This window comes from Acanthisitta chloris, unplaced genomic scaffold, assembly GCF_000695815.1.
Source record: "Acanthisitta chloris isolate BGI_N310 unplaced genomic scaffold, ASM69581v1 scaffold5645, whole genome shotgun sequence".
Classification (NCBI taxonomy): domain Eukaryota; kingdom Metazoa; phylum Chordata; class Aves; order Passeriformes; family Acanthisittidae; genus Acanthisitta; species Acanthisitta chloris.
The window spans coordinates 3,338-20,323 of NW_008675254.1; the positions used below are offsets into that span (position 1 = coordinate 3,338).

The 16,986-nt window shown below is 39.1% G+C and overlaps 1 protein-coding gene across 1 annotated transcript in view; it reads left to right on the top strand.

The window, feature by feature from the left end:
* Positions 1-1,007: 1,007 nt before the first annotated feature.
* SCIN (scinderin) overlaps positions 1,008-16,986 on the top strand; it is a gene marked incomplete at its 5' end in the record, with an annotated part of 42,130 nt that continues 26,151 nt past the window's right edge. The window contains 3 exons of the mRNA XM_009075663.1: positions 1,008-1,185; positions 2,604-2,765; positions 14,876-15,025. Of these exons, the coding sequence (XP_009073911.1) occupies positions 1,008-1,185; positions 2,604-2,765; positions 14,876-15,025 (490 nt within the window). The remainder of the gene's footprint in view (positions 1,186-2,603; positions 2,766-14,875; positions 15,026-16,986) is intronic.

Sequence of the window (16,986 nt, forward strand, 5' to 3'; positions counted from 1 at the left end):
TCTCCTAATACCTTACTGACAAGCTTCCTGTGACACCAGCCTCACTATGCACTTTCTGTTCTACAGCCTGTGAGAGGTCTCTGTGCAGACTGTCTGGGCTCTATGCTATTTTTCAGCTTAGTCACCTAGAAATAGGGAAATGGTTAATCCAAGTGAGAAGCTGCTCTTCAGAGCTGCTACTTATGTACCATTTTTTCCCCTCTTATTTAGAAAAAAAACCCAACCCAAAACTAAATGGAAGACCTCATTTTTCCTTATTCTTCTGAAGTTATTGAGAAGTCTGGTTTTTTAGACTTGATCCTATTTGTGCATTTCTTAGAACACTCAAAACTGCTGAAAATGTCAATCAAAAATGTATGGGCAGATGTTAAAAGCTTTGACTTCATATACAGCCTGCTTTGCAGCATGATTAGGCCATCAGCACACTAAGCAAAGAGGTCATTTTGCCACGGTCCTGGGAAGAGGCTAATTTTTAAAAGGTACAAAATATAGTTTGACTTCATGAAGCAAGTATCTGAGCCCCAAAACTGCTTTTATTTCTCCCAGCTGCGCCAAGCATCTAATAAAAGGTATCTAAGCAAAATACCTTGCTTGCTTTATACTGTCAAGAGGACTCCTTTTGAATTATTTTGGCTTTATGGCTTGATGCATACATAAATACATGGGTTATCATCCAGTCAGTCCTTTGATGTGATCTTTCTTTGTCTTTACACTTTAGGTCAAAGTCCAGAAATCATCCCTGCAGGTGCTTGCTGTGCTAAACTCAATTAAAATTGTCCAAAGAGGCTGAGAAAAGATGCACTTTGCTATTTTTCACTCTTAAGAATGCAGTTCTGTAAGTGGTTAAGAAATAGTCTGGAAGGTCATGCATGCGGCGGTGACCAAGGTTATGATGTAATGCTTTGTTGCCAAATAAACATGAGCTGTACAACCTGCTGAATGCGGTGGCTGATTGTCACCAAAACAATTTCTTCAACAGAATTCAAAGTTAGATTTGTGCTTTATAGGCATAATATTCCTTTTGTTTCAGGGAAAGAATGCACCCAGGATGAAAGCACAGCTGCAGCTATCTTTGCTGTTCAGATGGATGACTATTTAGGAGGAAAGCCTGTGCAGAGTAGAGAAATTCAAGGATATGAATCTACTGAGTTTGTGGGCTACTTCAAAGGAGGAATTAAATACAAGGTAAAGAGTCAGCTGTTGAAATGTATTGTAAAATTGTATGTAACATTCTTCCCTGTATGAAAATCAAATCTTGTCTTTGTAAATGGAGAGTTTAAAACTTGTTTTTTAATGCTTAGTGGGCTTAGATTTGAACTTCCCATCTTAAACTATAGGAGTCCAAGTGCTTGTAGAGAAAGCAGCAGCTTGTTTGTAGTGCCTCTTCTGATACCAGAAAACCTTTCCCAAGTATTTTTTTCCCCAAAGATAAAACTGTCCTGAGATTTCATGCTTGTGTGTCTAAGGGAGCTCACAGTAGGAAATCTGTCTAGGAGGTATTAAATACCACAAAAAACATTTCTCTTTTGTAGACTGAATCATTTTGTTCAAATGCAGGACCCAGTGTGCTCAAGTGGTTCAAAAACATGAACAGAGGGGAAAAGACCAAAACCTCACTTTAGTCTAAAAATGGTGCTTTCACACTTCGTCTACTTTTTTTTCTGAAGCAGATGAAAAAACCTCCCAAATAATTTTAAGAAAAATTTTATATTTTGAAGGTGTAGTTTCAGCCTCCTTGTGTCACTTTCAGAAGCTTCCTTTTGGAAGGAAATTTTTTTTTGCAACATCTGTGGGAGTTTTTAAGAATAAAGTAATGTATTTCCTGAGAATCTCCCCGGAATCTGGGAGCCATGGCTCAGTCAGCCTTTTTTTCCCGTTATGAAGGTCTACACAACCAATTTGAAGCATTTGACTGCTTGCATAAGAGAGCTTGGCAGTGACCTGCCCAGTCTTTCTCAAGAGCCAGTGTCTGTTCCAACCAAAGATGTGTCTCCCAGAGGAGTGGAGAATGCTGCCTTACAGAGGCAGACAGCCAAGCCAGTTTATAGGATTATGCTTTTACTTACATGTATAGATTGTAAATCAAGAGTTTGGTCTTACTTCCCCCAGTTTGGTGCTCCTTGCTAGGTTGCCTCCTAAATTGCAAGTATTCCTTTCATAAAATTGCCCATCCCTCTACACATAACCAGGCACTAGAACCTTCCAGGCATCTGAGATTCAAGTTGGGAAAGCTTATAAAGGAGCCGAATATTCCTCTGTCCTTACTTGACAACCTACTGACTTCTGTCCTGACAATGGGACTCAGTATCGCCTCATCATCTGGAAGATGCAAGAGAATGTTGTAAATCCTGTGGGTTTCCTTTTCCTGTTATTCTGAAAACCCTTTGAAGTAGGATGACATCTGCTCTCTTGGCTGAGAGTTCAACAGCAGCAGTGTCTGTCTGGTTCGTGGACAGCGCTGTTATATAGTACATTATTTTGGTTTACCTTTTGCTGCATAAACTATTTTCCCCTGGTAGCCTCTCATCTGTAGCAAAAAAAAAAAGGTAAGTTTGCAGAAATAAAGCTGAAATAAAGCTGGCTTCTTTGTTTTGTTGTGTTAGGCAGGTGGTGTTGCCTCTGGATTTAATCATGTTGTTACTAATGATCTGAGTGCCCGGAGGCTGCTGCATATCAAGGGCCGGAGAGTTGTAAGAGCCACAGAAGTTCCCCTGGCTTGGACCAGCTTCAACAGAGGAGATTGTTTCATTATTGACCTTGGATCTGTAAGTGTTTCCTAGAGCTAAATACACTGAAAAGTAAGAGATGCAGCATCCCTTCTTAAGGTCTGAATCATCCCCTAAAATGCACAACTGATGTTATCACTTATGCAAACCGACAGAAAGAATCTGCTTTAGAAAATCAGTTTTAGTGGCACACTGCTTGGAAGGTTTGAAATTGCCTTAAATGTTTTCTGATGTATGCACAGATTATCCTTCAGGAAACAGTTCTCTTTTCCATTCAAGGCATTGGGATATTTTTACTACTGGTGTTTGAATAGCTTAATCTGTTCACATAAGTCCTGTCTGACTTTGGTGCTATCTACCAGCTGAATGGAATCTGTGCTAGTGTTCAGAGCAGAACAGAGATTTAACCTTTATATTAAGAGCATTTCTTCATATTCATAAAACTTTGGTCATGACAATTCACCCTAAAGAAATGGCTGCAAAAGTAGTTACAAAGCTGCATGAATATTTCAAGAGATCACTTGAGAAGCAATTCCATGCTTCAAGGCTTTCTGCTTAAAGCAAGTAGAGACAGCACAGAAAATGGACAGATAAGGTAATTTTGCTTCCTTCAAATGACTCAGTGTAGTACTGTCAACTCAGAATACATGCTAAGACTTTCTGATACTAAAAGTAGCAGCTGGGATGTAGTACACACTAACTAGGTGCTAATTATCTATTTGAAATTATTCCCACACCTAATATGCCTGTATGTATAAAATGTAAAGGATGGGAAAGAAAAGAGTTTATCTGTAGTTGTCTTATCTGTAGTGTTTCACAAGGAAGTGGTCAGCTATTTCTAGATTTCAGATTTCCCCTGGCCTATTGGAAAATGAGCTCATATTACACATTTGACTTTTTCCTCTGAAAAACATCCCCTGGTGTGACAGTTGAAGATATTGGTATCAAGTAGCTATATTGATTATGCCTTTGATTTTTATAATGCTTCACAGCCTTCAGATAGAATACCAACCAGTGTTTTTTTAATATTATACTATTCCTTCTATGTCAGTATGGTCTAATCATTTGAAACTGTCAAGTTTTCAGTATCCAAAGTCATCTGTCAATGTCATTTCACATAGAAGACCCAAATCACCTCTTGTCTTTCAGAGTTACCCCATGAAAGATGGCAAAGTTGAAACTAAACATTGCTAGAAAACTCTGCTTTTGCCATCAGGCTGCAGCCCCGTGGAACTCGGTGTACTTCCTGAATTCAACTTGTGCTGCCCCTTATTGTGCCACAATTACCCAGTTCACCTAGAGTAATTGCTCAGACAAGGCAGTGACATTGATGAAATGCACTATGGGTATTGTAGGGGTGTTAAATGTATAACTTGGGGCTCATCCCTTTTGGTGAGATTGGTTGAGAGGAGAGTACTGACACTAAGCAGTTTAAATGTATTATGGCTTTAGAGTCTCTGTCTAATACTGAACATACATTGGAAGCTTTTTTCTTTTTTTAGTATAACATCTCTGGTTTCTGATTTCCTGTTTAACAAGACAGAGGTTAAGCAGCAATGCAACCCTGTGCCTTCATAAAAAGAGAGATTAGATGTGAAGAATAACTAGATTTTTTTTTTAACCACTCTATGGGAAATGTCAGTCAAATCGCATGACTAATAACAGTTCTTAGTCTTCTGTCAGTTGTGTAAGAGGGATGGGTTTTCTTGGATGTATTAACAAGTTAAGGAAAAGTATTTCAGCATCTGGACATTTGTAGTAATTTCAGTATAGGTTATTATATAAACCAGAACATTCTTGTGGAAGATGAAAAGGCAATGTGTGACATACTTCAGGATGAAGATATGCAAGTCCAGTGAAGTGCCTGTAGATAAATGGGTGTGATAGAAAATACACTGTCACAGGGGAAATCTTGAGTTAGTTTTATATGAACTATATTTCAAGCTGAAATAACTATATTCCAGATTGAAATTTTCCATGATTAGATGTGCATTGTAAATGCCTAAGTCTTTACAGGAGCTCTTAATTGAATTTAAGGGTCCTGTAAAAAAATAAAAGTATTTTGGTTCAAGTAGATTCCTTTACTTAATTGAAATAAAATTAATCTGAAATGGGGCTGCTCTTGAGTCTTGGAATTTATTGCAGGGCGCTCCTGACTCACTGTCTGAGAATAATGGACAGTAATTGCATAAAATAATGAGCTTATGGTCAGTGCTTTTAATAGCAAATTATTGTAGTGTGTCTAATAAGATGGTTTGCCAAGATTCACTTTCCCCAGTCTCTTAGCTAACCAAAAGGATAGTCTCCATGGTACTGCAAAATTGCTTGTGTAGTCCATTTCCTGTTACATTTTATCAAGCCATTTATCTAATATAGCGAAAAATCATTTCACATTTCCTGTTGAGCTCAATTACTGCAGTATTTCAAACCCATGGTTTGAACAGGTAAAGGAAAATTAAGAAAGGTAATAATAATCAGGAATAAAATCACTACTGGTCACTAAGGTTTCCCTATGGGGATAATGCTTTAAGTAGTAAGCATTTGTGTGCAGTTCCAGCTAGATTCACATATTTACAGTTCGCGTTCTGATGGTTAACTCATACCTAGATCATAGTCATAGAATAGTTTGGGTTGGAAGGGACCTTTAAAGGTTATCTAGTCAAACTGCCCTGCAATGAGCATAGACATTTTCAACTACATCAGGTTGCTCAGAGCCCCATTCAATCTGACCTTGAATGTTGCTGTGCAAGTGGATCCAGTGTTCTATGTTATTGGAGTAAACCTTGGCTGGAAATAAAATTTAAAATAATGTTGTAACTGCCTGTCTCCTATTTTGAACCAGAGTTGGTGTTGCCATGTTTAGTGCCATTCGTTTGAGTGCAGCATGGTCTACTCATCCCCTGGCAAATCAAAGAGCTGCTGCTGCAGCCCTTCCACAGGTCTGGCCTGACCCTGTTCTTGAAAGTGGTCAGACACTGTCTCACATGCACAAACCACACAGCACTGTTGGCTGATGTGTCACTAAACCACGTTTACAGCACTTCAAATACCCTGCCCAGGTCTAATTTTGTCTCCTTTGAACTCTCTGCTGGAACAGAAGATAGTTGCAGAGAAAACACTGTCTGTGATATGAGGGGAGTCATTAGCTGTGTGTAATGTGTGATGACCTTTTATTCAAGCAATCTTCTGTAACATCATGACATGAGAGCTGTGACCACCACACTGATGTTCCTATACAAAGAGTGATTCAGGAGGGTGCCTGGGGTGTCAGACTCTGATTTAATCTTTTTTTTTTTTTTTTTTCCCCACAAGGGATTTCCATGACACCTCTTTGATGAACCTGGGAATCTCTCTGTAAGGGAGTCTATGGGACAGAGCAGGCAAGACAAGTGCAAGGCAGTGGCTAAGAAGGCCTGGAGTGGAGCATGCCTTACTTTGTCAGGTGTTGCTTGCTCTGCTCAAGTTCTCCCAGAAGCTATTATCTTCTGCCATACTTCCCATCCTGTCCTGAGCTATTCCTGGTATCCCACCTGAGAGGCACCAGGATGTGTTTGACAGTTCTTGGTGGCCATAAACTGTCTGGCCTTGCTCTGTGCTGTCCCCTCTACTTCCAGATGCAGCTCTCCTCTATCACCCCATCCTCCAGCCATCTCCCCTTAGTCACATCCCTTTTTTCCAACTTCATCATCAAGGCAATTCTCAAAACAGCAAAGAGAATGGGAGGGCATGGAAAATGACCATAGAAGGCAAAGAAAAAGATTAATCATTGTGCCACTTAGTGAATAACATACACAGTTTCCCAGGTTATTTTAGTATTTATCTAGATACATATGTAAATATACCTTATATGTATACATCTGATAAGATGTGCTAAAGACTTTAATCTCTTTGCTAATTTTCTTGGTTTAAAGTGGGAAGGAAACTTGTCAGTGTTCTGAAGTTCACCCTGTGTACATTGGTGGTGTACACTGGTGTTTTACAAAACTGGAATGTTAAGATGTGTTGATAATTTGGGTAGTTATCAAAACATGGAGCAGAAGTAATGGGACTGACAATACAATAAAACAACATGAAGTGATCAGCTGATTTTATTGGAAGCTTTTCAGCTCAGTTTGGGGAGCTCTGCTGTATGAAGGCTGTCTAAAGTTGTGTCCTTAGTGACCAGCAAAAATACTCTGTGCATTTGTTTGGATATAGCTTTGTAAAATGTAAGTCTTGATTCTCTCTGTCTGACTTGTCTCTTGATGGGAGGCAGCAGCAGTGCCATGAGCTAAGTGAGTGCTGAGGGCAGGGAGAGGCCTGTGCACTGCTTGGCCTCCTCAAAGAAATTAAGAGACAGCTGTTAAAATAAGGGAGCGAGGGGAGGTGTATGGTAAACTACCAAGCAGTTTTCAGCTTGGGCCTGATTGCAGCTGGAAAGTTTTGTCACTACAATTGAAGTTGTGTGGGTAAAACATTATCCTTCTTCCAAAGGAAGAATGGAGATGTTGAGGTTGTAACTGTTAATCAAGTTAAGTGAAGACTGAAGGTAAACTGTACTCAGTTGTTCATTCTTCCCATTCCTATAGCAATTTATAAACAGCGAAGAGGTTGCTGGTTTGAAATTCAAGAGCCTGCAATGTGCCTGAAAACTTGGGCTATCTAGCAATCAATGTATATACTTTTCAAGGGCTCCATGAATCCAAGTGAAAATGATGATGTTAGAACTCCAAAGCATGAGACTGAATAGAGCCATGTTGTGATCATGTATCTGTCAGTATGCTCCTACGTGAACTCCTGACATAATAGATATGTCAAGAGAAGACAAATTGCTGCCTTGCACAAAGACACAAGAGAAAAATACATCAAGCAAAAAAGGCTGGCTTTTTATGACAGCACCTTTTCATAAAAACTGCTAGCTTGGTATAGGTTAAATTATATTTGCAAAAAGAAAAGTAACTTCTGCTTTTTAAGAGTAAAAGAGCAAGAGAACATATTCTTGCTTTATGACTACGACTGTGGGGTATGATTCAGCATCACATTGCAAACTTAAGCACAGTTGTTTTTCTTGCTTCTGTAATCTCCCTGCCTTCTTGTCCACATTATGGTTTCTTGGTGGCTTTGCTTCTCTTCCTTTAGAGAAAACAGTTCATAATCAGCATATTAATCACTTTAAGTCACTATTTAGATATAATCATGACTCAAAGAGCAGATTCTTACATGCTGGAGTTCATCACTGTAAGTTTCTAGTTGCTTTCCCTGGCACTAACAGCTGGCTAGCTCTGTCCTTTTTCCATGTTTTTTCATTCACATGTTTCTCCTACAACTAACCTCTTCCCCATTTTCCCCCAACTGAGAGTTAACTATTGCTCATGCTGTAGTAGGGAGCTGCCAAACAAGTAGCAGAGCTTAAAGAACTGAACTGCTTTCATTCTTTATTAACTTTATAGGCTTACTAACAGCTTTTAAATGTGGTTATATATGTACACAGTCTATCTTGGTAAGTAAGCATCTCATTTTTTTGTAGTTCTGTGAACCAATTACTTATACAGCTCCAGTAAACTCCAGCATTCTGGAAATTGTTATAATCTCAAGGTATTCACCCATTAATGCACTGTGGTCTGGCAACAGCTATTCCAAGTACATACTAGCAAAACAGGTGTGAGAGCAAAAACAAATGTACTAAGTGCATGACTCTGCTATATCTGACTTATTTTTAGTCTGAAAATTTGTTCCATTTGAGTCAAATGGGAGACTCCAAAACTGGTTACAAAGACACTATTGTAATTACAGTAGGGCCAGGCTTATGGTGGCCTCAGCAGCATTCTGGCTGAATGAATTCAGAGTTTGTTTTGGATTATCTAAACTCCACAACTTTCAATGGTTCACTGTATTACAGTTTCAGCAAATGTATAAGTCAGATTTGATGGATATGTGGCGTGAATTTTTTGCTTTTCCCTGCCTGTATCAAGGATTTGACAGTCAAGACAGGAAAAAAAGAATAATTTAAGGAGAAAAATGCCTTCAGAAGCCTATATTATCCTGGTTAAATCCAAACATTCTTCTTAATACATATCATCAGTTCCTAAAAAAGCAACTTGGATGTCAGTGAATAGACAAGAAGTGCTGTATCCTAGTCATTTTATTGAGTTTTACTGTTCAGTTATTTTCCCCACCATGTGGTCTTTGTTTTCTTGATTTAGCACTTATTTTGTACTTAAAAGAGCTCTTGCTTTAGAGCTCTCTATTTTCAAAAACTGGAAATACAAAAGTAGTATGCAACTGTTGTATGTATACCTAGAACTGAAGGCATTGGAATCCTTTCTGTTGCTTGCAGTTCACATATAAAAGTTTTTCCAAGTTTATTTGCTTTGTATTGGCATTTTTCATTTAAACCTGTTAACTTTAAGGGACTAGACTTTAACAAAGAACAGTTTCAGTTAAAATGAACTCACGCCTTATCAGAACAGCTGTTCATTAATGACCGTGAAGAGAATGGAGTCTCAGCTGAGTTCATGCCAGTTATTTTGATAGTAGCATGATAAGGGTTGTATAAAGCTTTCCCAAAATTCATTGCATGGTCAGTCTCCCACTAGCTTTGCTGTGTTTTCAACTTCCCTCTAGAAGTGGGCATTAGGAGTGCAGGCTCCTCTGGGCATTCCTACATCAGTTTCTCTCCTCCTGATCCACCTTTCTTTACAAGCCTCATCAGCCTTTCTTCTGTCCACTGTGAAACCACTACAGTGGCTTTCTGTGATGTGGTTATTTGCCTGGACTCTGAACAGAAGCAGCTAAGCCAAAGGGAAGAGGCATTAATATTATTAATATTAAGGCAGTAATAACTTTGCAAACCTTCTTTTTTTCCTTTCAGCCCTTTTATATGCATTGTGGGGGTTAAGATAATGTAGTACAGTGTTTCACAAGAGTGAGACGATTTAGCTGAATACAATTCATTTGTCCTAAGTCCCTCTTCTTTATACCTGTGCCTCTGCTGCACCAATGTTGTGGTTTAGAGGAACAGAAGACAAATGTCCTGACTGGCATACATCAAGTCAGCATGTCATGTTGGCATACATCAAGTCAAAATGTCATGTTGACATGACAAGATTCACACTATAGATTTATCTGTCTCTGAACAAAGAATGGTAATTTTTTAATTGAGGTGCAATTGCATTCTGGGAGCATGTTCTGGTGTAGGCAAAGGTGGACAAGTTTAGGCTGTACCAGGGCCTGCCAACAAAGAACAGAGGCACACCAGCTTGTGATACTTGGCTTAAAAGTCTTTCATTAATGAAAGCTTCAGTTTTTATTTTAAGATTTATGAGACTTAATCTCTTAACATTTCACTGTTATTTTCTACCAAAATTGAAGTTTTGCCACAAACTTGCTTCAAATTAGAGTTTTGAAACCTATTTAATTTGCTTAGCTTTTTAATGTCTCTTCATGTAAGGGAATGCAGATCAGCAATTGCAGTATGGGCCTGGAAATTACTAGGTATTTCAACAAAGCTGTAGGTTTAAAACACTTGCATGTTTAGCATGTACTTAACTAGAGCAAAATTGAGTTCTTAATGGATTTAAACTTCTTGGCTTTTGCTGTCATTGTCCTGGCTGGGATCCACAGAAAAGACACCAGGATACAGAATATGTTTTAATTTGCCTCCAAACTGAGCAGGATGCCAGTTGAATACAGAGGTAGCTATGAGTTAGAAGGGAAAAAGTGTTTTTTATGTCACTTCTGAAATAAGTTAATTTTTTTTGGTTTGTTTTTCCTTCTCTTGCCATTTGGGGCTGGAGCAGGAAACAGGAGGTGTACTTTCACAGTCTCCCTCCATACAGGGAAAAGTGCCAAGGTGCTCTTGCTCAGAGTTACACATGAGCCATGCATAGTCATCCTGCCACATACTTCTGTGTAGAAGCTAAATGTTGGGTCATTTTTAATGTGCTGTAGAAATCTCATGTGACTTGCTCAAGGTCACTCTATGGGCCAGAAGCTATTAGGAGTAAGCAGTGAATCCTGCTACTCTGACTGGAAGACCAAACTGTGTCCCCAAAACCTGCAGATAAGGGGAGACCTTGCTATGACTGCACTGTGCATGGCACAGACCTGGTTTGCCTTCCCAATCTCTCTCAGGAGCTCCAGGGTGGTCACTGGGATATTCATGATAGCATTTTTTTCACCCTCAGCTGTTAATTGTCCCACTGTGATCCAACAAGTATATTGATACGAACAGCCATTAATATAAGACATCTGTCTCAAACTCTGTTGAAGAGAGTAAAACACATAAATACTGCTAGTACAAACTTCTGAAAATAAACTGGGTTTGGCACAGGTATTACTGATGAATGAAGCTCCTTTTATTTTGAGGGGAGTGAACACTTGAAGTCTGTTTTCATTTTAATGGAAACATTTTTTTGTCAGCCTGCCAATTCAAAATAAAGTTAGGAAAACAAGCCTAAAAATAGTGAAGGTGTAGTACAGCTAAGAACTTGTGAAAGCACTGAGTGAGCTAAAGCTAAATACTGTATTTTGGCCACAGTTGAGCACTTTTTATGTCTAAAAATAAATATGTAAATAATAAAATACAACTAACAGTGGTCTGTCGGACATGGTTAGATAACTAACTGACTGTATTTCAGGTAAATCCAGATCTAAATATTAACCTTGTTAAGAAGTGGCTTTAAATATTTTAAAAATCTTTATCTGGCATTAAATTGTTGAAAACCCCCAATCTGCCTAGGTGTTGAAATGGGTAAATTGTATCAGGAAGATAAACTTGTAAATATCCAGCTAAGCTCCTCTACTGTGAGGTCTCAAAATTAGATACATTTTAAAATGAGATGATTTTACTTCAGAAGGAGAAATGGACTAGATCTAAGCTCCTGAAAGAATGTAGCACTGAATGCTTCAGATATTTGTTTAGTGGTCATAGTAAATACAGTAAAATATTATCTACTTTGTGACACCTTTATGACTGCTGGCTGCTCACTTCCTGCTACTGGGTTTTACAGGACATGAAGTTTTGGGCTGTAAGTAATGAATAGTGTCTTTATTCACTAGTGCTGAAGAGAGTCATATTCATGTTTCTCTAGCTTTTAAAATGAGTATTTTTTAAATAACCAGGGAAGATGGAGCTCATACCAGGAATCCCTATCCATGTGAGCTCCAGATCAAGGATGTTTTCAGGCACTGCTTGTTGATCCAAGTTAGGGTTTTTTTTATGCAGTAGAAAAAAATCTTACAAAGTTGCAGCTAATAAAATTTCATGTTTATGTTAGTTTAGGACAAAAGTACTTAGGCTACATTATTTTGTGGGAATGTGGACTCCATAAGGAATAATGAAATCTGCAAATCTAAAAATCTGAAATTAATTACTGTATATTTTTAAAGGTCTTTCTCCTTTCTTAGGCTGATTTAAAGCCTAGAGCCAATGGACTGTAGGAGAGCTGAGTTTAGTCACTTGCTGACTGGGAGAATAAACTGAATGTGGGGTAGCTAGGCTGCAGTGGAACCTTTAGGAGATGCTAAGAAAAGAAAATGTGAATTTATTGTCTGAGAAGTAAAGGCCTTTGCAATTTGCAGTGACAATTTAAGTCTCACATTATCCTTTGTGGTCAGTACAGCAAATACTATTCATTTTGTAGATGCAACTACTTGTTTGAGGTTGCATGGCCAGTTACCAAAAGACCAGGAGAAGGCTGACAGGCACAACTGAAGCTGAACTTTTAACCTTTCTGAATGAATAATTGCCATGAATTGCAGCATACCCACTGAGATAAGGCAATAGCTGCCTAACCTCTTCAGCTAGGTCTCTATTATATGACTTTTTTCTCTTCCTTATTGCTTCTGTAGACTGTGGGAAATAAAGAATTCCCGTCTATTGCTGCTATATCTCTAGTGACTAGTGTTTTCTCACATTATTACAGTAAGCTCAATTAGTACAAGGTAGACCAAGATGATGATGAAGCTAGGGAGTCTGTGTTGTAGAAAGTGTCCCAGAATATGGAAGAAGATGGCTGAAGTAGTGCATGGCTATAAAAACTGTACTAAAAAATCTGCTCTGATTGAAACTTTACTTCTACACACTGAAGACAGTTTTTCATTAGTTCTTTAGAAAAATCTGTTTCTCTAGGTATGCACAGACATTTTTCTTCTCCTGGGAATATGTAGAAAGTCAGATATAAGATAAGGTTCAGACCTGAAGCCAAGTATGTCTCCAGATTCTGGTTACTTAATAAGCTGGAAGTCTTTAAATCAGAACTTGGAAGCAATATTTCTTTTCTTAAGCCTACAGTCAAGTTGGTAAAGGCAAGCTCAAAACCTCACGACTTCCATTTCATAGTATCTGTAAGTTAAAAGGGCTACAGTTCTGGGAATTCATGGTGTAATCCTGATGAAGCTTAACACTCTGTCTTTGAAGATGCTTCTGAAAGGAAGGGAACTTGGAAGGGAACAGTGAGATCGCTGAGTTTGTGTGTGTGTGTGGGGGTTATGTCCAAACTGGTGAAAAGTAAATATTGGAAGTTACTAGCACTGTTTTGTGTGCAGATGGCATCAACAAGAGCTGTCCTCTAAAAATCTGCATTTGCTGGTACTGAGAAACTGTAATTCATCACTTGCTTGTCTCAAACCACCATTTCAAGTACTGTTAAAGAACAATTGTGGTCAGCAGAAATAGCTTTAAAAGCTTTTTTAAATGAAACAGGTTTTCATCTCATATCTAAGTTTTATACAGTTGTATGTACATTATAAAACTAAGCTGCAGTAATTTACTCAGTGAGGGTTCTGATTAAACCCTTATTTGTGTTGCAGATAAACACAAACCAGTTCAACCTTTTTCAAAGTTGAAAATGACTGTGTACCTTCATTGCTGTGCTATTTGGACTATTTGATAGAATCACACGAAGAGTCAAATGACTGGCTTCCAGAAAAAGGGGGTGTGTGGATCAACCAGCCAAGCTGACTAATTTCCTTTGATTAACTCCTTACAGCCCAGCTTCTAGCAGCTCTGCAGCTTATGTTCTGCTTCCTGTTAGTGATTTCCGTCAAGACTGAAGTCTGTATTCTGTATTCTGAAATGCTTTGCGTTCAGGATGAATAATGGGACTTGCCAAAACTGAGGGTCCTTGGTCTGTGGTGTGACTGAATCAGGTGACCTCTCTTAGACTGGTTCTGGGGGCTTTCCTTCCTTAGAGATGCCTTGAGAACATATCTGGTGGGACTGCTGCCACCAGAGTGCTCTTTCATCAACGTGAAGAGCCACTGCTGTGGTGTCTGAGGCACTCCCTGTAAAGGGTGGATTGCCCTTGTGTCAGCAGCTTAATCCTAGTGGCTGCACTTCCTGAGTGGAGGCATCTTTTACAGATCTCGTCTTCATTTCAGTCAATTCCTGAGGCAGAAATGGGACTGGATGTATGTCCATCTTCTGTTGGGGAGGAAAAACTGCATATTCCTGATCTGTAAATATTTTTAAGTAATTTGTAAAGACATTTGTGATATCAGTTTGGAAGGACTTGCATTAATCTGAGGTTAATAACAGTTTATGAGCATTGGATCATCTGTACACTGAGGAGAAGCCTCCCAGTGAAGAAGACTTGTTATTGAAGACACTGTTGTCATCTGTTTCATCTGGTTTGATGCAGGAGAATGTGCAGAAAATACCATTCTACAGCAAAAGGTCACCAAAATAAAAAGTGGATTTAAATATTTAGCTTTACTTCTGAGTAGCACATACAATCAGGACTTTCCTTGAGATTTCATTATTAATTTGTTTCTTGGCATAGATGAGTACCAGCACTGCTGAAGTACCATAGAAGAGGAAATGCCAGATATAAAGTTTGCAGTAGCAAATTTAGGAGTTGCAGGTTCTTTAAATACCTGGAGCTCTATCTGTAGTTGGGATCAAACTCAGACAAACCAAAACTCTGACTATTCTGACCCCAAGTGATCTCCTAATATGTGGATGCTAAATTACATTATGTAAATACTTCGCATATTACAAATATCTATGTGGCTTAACAAATCTCTTCTAGAAGATATTTCTGAAATGTGTAGCTTCACCGATGTTCTTGTGGTTTAGATCCAGTAAGATAATGATTAATAAAATAGTAGTTTCATAGTTTTACTCTGTGTTGAATCCTGTTGCTAATGTGTGTGTTTAATTATTTTAGGAAATCTATCAGTGGTGTGGCTCATCATGCAATAAATATGAGCGACTGAAGGCTACTCAAGTTGCTGTTGGCATTCGGGACAATGAACGAAATGGAAGGTCTAAATTAATTACTGTGGAAGAAGGGAGTGAACCAGACCAGCTCACAGAGGTATTGTAACATGCAAACCAGTTGCTGACATAGCTGTGAACAAAAGTATTTCTACACCTCAGGAACTAAATAGGATTGGGCTGACTCCAGGGAGACAAATTTAGGTTATAGTAGACCAGTTTATACTTCTTTTCCTTCCTTATCCCAGCAGTGTTAAGTTTATTGGGCAATTAACGTCTGAGGTAGTTAATCATCTGAGAATACTTTTACAAGAACTTAGTGTTTGCTTTTTTGATTTAGCTGTAGGGGGACTGAATTACCAGCAAGGCTCACACCTGAGCCATACTATCTGCTCTGTGTGAGGAAAGAGCAGCATTGAGGTGTGACAGCACCAAACAAGGACAGACATAGAATTACTGTGTCTAGAAAGTAAAAAATGTAGCAAATTGCCAGTTGATGCAGGGGACCAAGCACACTGCTTTGCATAACCACTTCTATTCCAAATTCTTAGTCGCTGTAGCCTTTACTAGCCCTAGTGAGCCCCTTCCTTGTATGTTTAGAAAGTTTAACCATTTGCTTAAAACCCAAAATTTAGATTTCATAACTGAGCTGATCAAAGTAGAGTGAAAAAAATCCCCAATTCATAGTTTTCAGATCTTGAAAAAAATACCAAACACTGATGAGTTGTTGGAGGCCACATACTAATAAAAGCATTGTCACTTGGCATTTGTGTGCTAAATTAAGCTTTTGCCATTTGTTCAATAAAAAAAAAAGATGAGGTAAGCAGGCTCATAAAGCAGTCCTTCAGTAAAATGGAATATGTACAGTTAAAACATTGTCTTGTACTTCAGATTAACTCCATGAAGTAATACTAACACTGCATGCAGGTGTGCCATTACCTTTGGTGGTGCTGACATTTGGTGTCACACGCAGTATAACTAGTTATTGCCTAAGCAGCAAAGGGTGCCAAGTGCTGACTGCCAGCCCGTGCCCATGCTGGCTGTGGTGATCCCTTTGAATCATCTGTCCATATGCTTTCAAAGACTCTTTTCCTGTGGATCTGAGTACAGATGTGGCTGTGCTCAGAAATAGGGGAGGTGGCACCCAGTGCATTGGAGATTTTTGAAGGGGAAAAAAACCACCAAACTAACTAACTTTTTACTTCCTTGTACATACTTTTCACGTTGGCTCTGATGTGACACATATTTTACACCTGTAACTTCTAGGTAAAGAGCACAGGTTGAGCTCCTGATTTGAATCATGGCATTGGGTTGCAGCCCACTGCAGCTGTGGCTGGATGCCATGGGAGCCTGCTGGCACAGTCACCTGGTGCAGCTCCTGCTGCCAAGCCCATCCTGGGGTTAGTGCTGGAGGCTCTGCACAGAGCTTCTGGTAAGCTGGGAGCATTGACCAGAGCAGCTACACTTTGCACCTCTTATCAGACTAAGGTGCAGATGCAGATAAATTGGACTTCTATGCTACCACAGCGAGGACATGGGCCAACTGCAGGGATGGCTGTTGGGAGCCCAGCTGCCTCCCCCTGGACAGGCATTGAGTGGCAGGGGAATGCTGGCCATCTGCTTGCCAGAGTTTCATCTGTGTGTAAATGTTGGTTTGTAGCAACCTTACACATGATTAAGAGCAGAAAAAAAACACCAAGGTTGAATTTTGATCCTGCAGTGTATTGTTATTGTATCAGGGAATAAATCTTTTCTTCACTCGCGCAGTAGTGTATGAAGAAGTTTCTACTTTTCCTTTTGGATTGTGAATGTAGAGGGAGGAAAAATGGGTAGTTCAATGCACCTAGGTTCGTTGTTTTTATCACCACCACTGTAATGAGTCCAATTTGAGTGTGTTTGCAGTCAGGGTTTACCTTCTAGCCTGCATTGTGCTGGGTAGCCTTGCTTTTGGAAGTGCTACTCCCATAATGGGGTTTGCAGCTCATCTGTGGCTGTCCCAGTCCAAACTCTGAAATGTGCTGCTAATAAACCAGGAGGGTAGTTAATCTCACAAATATATAA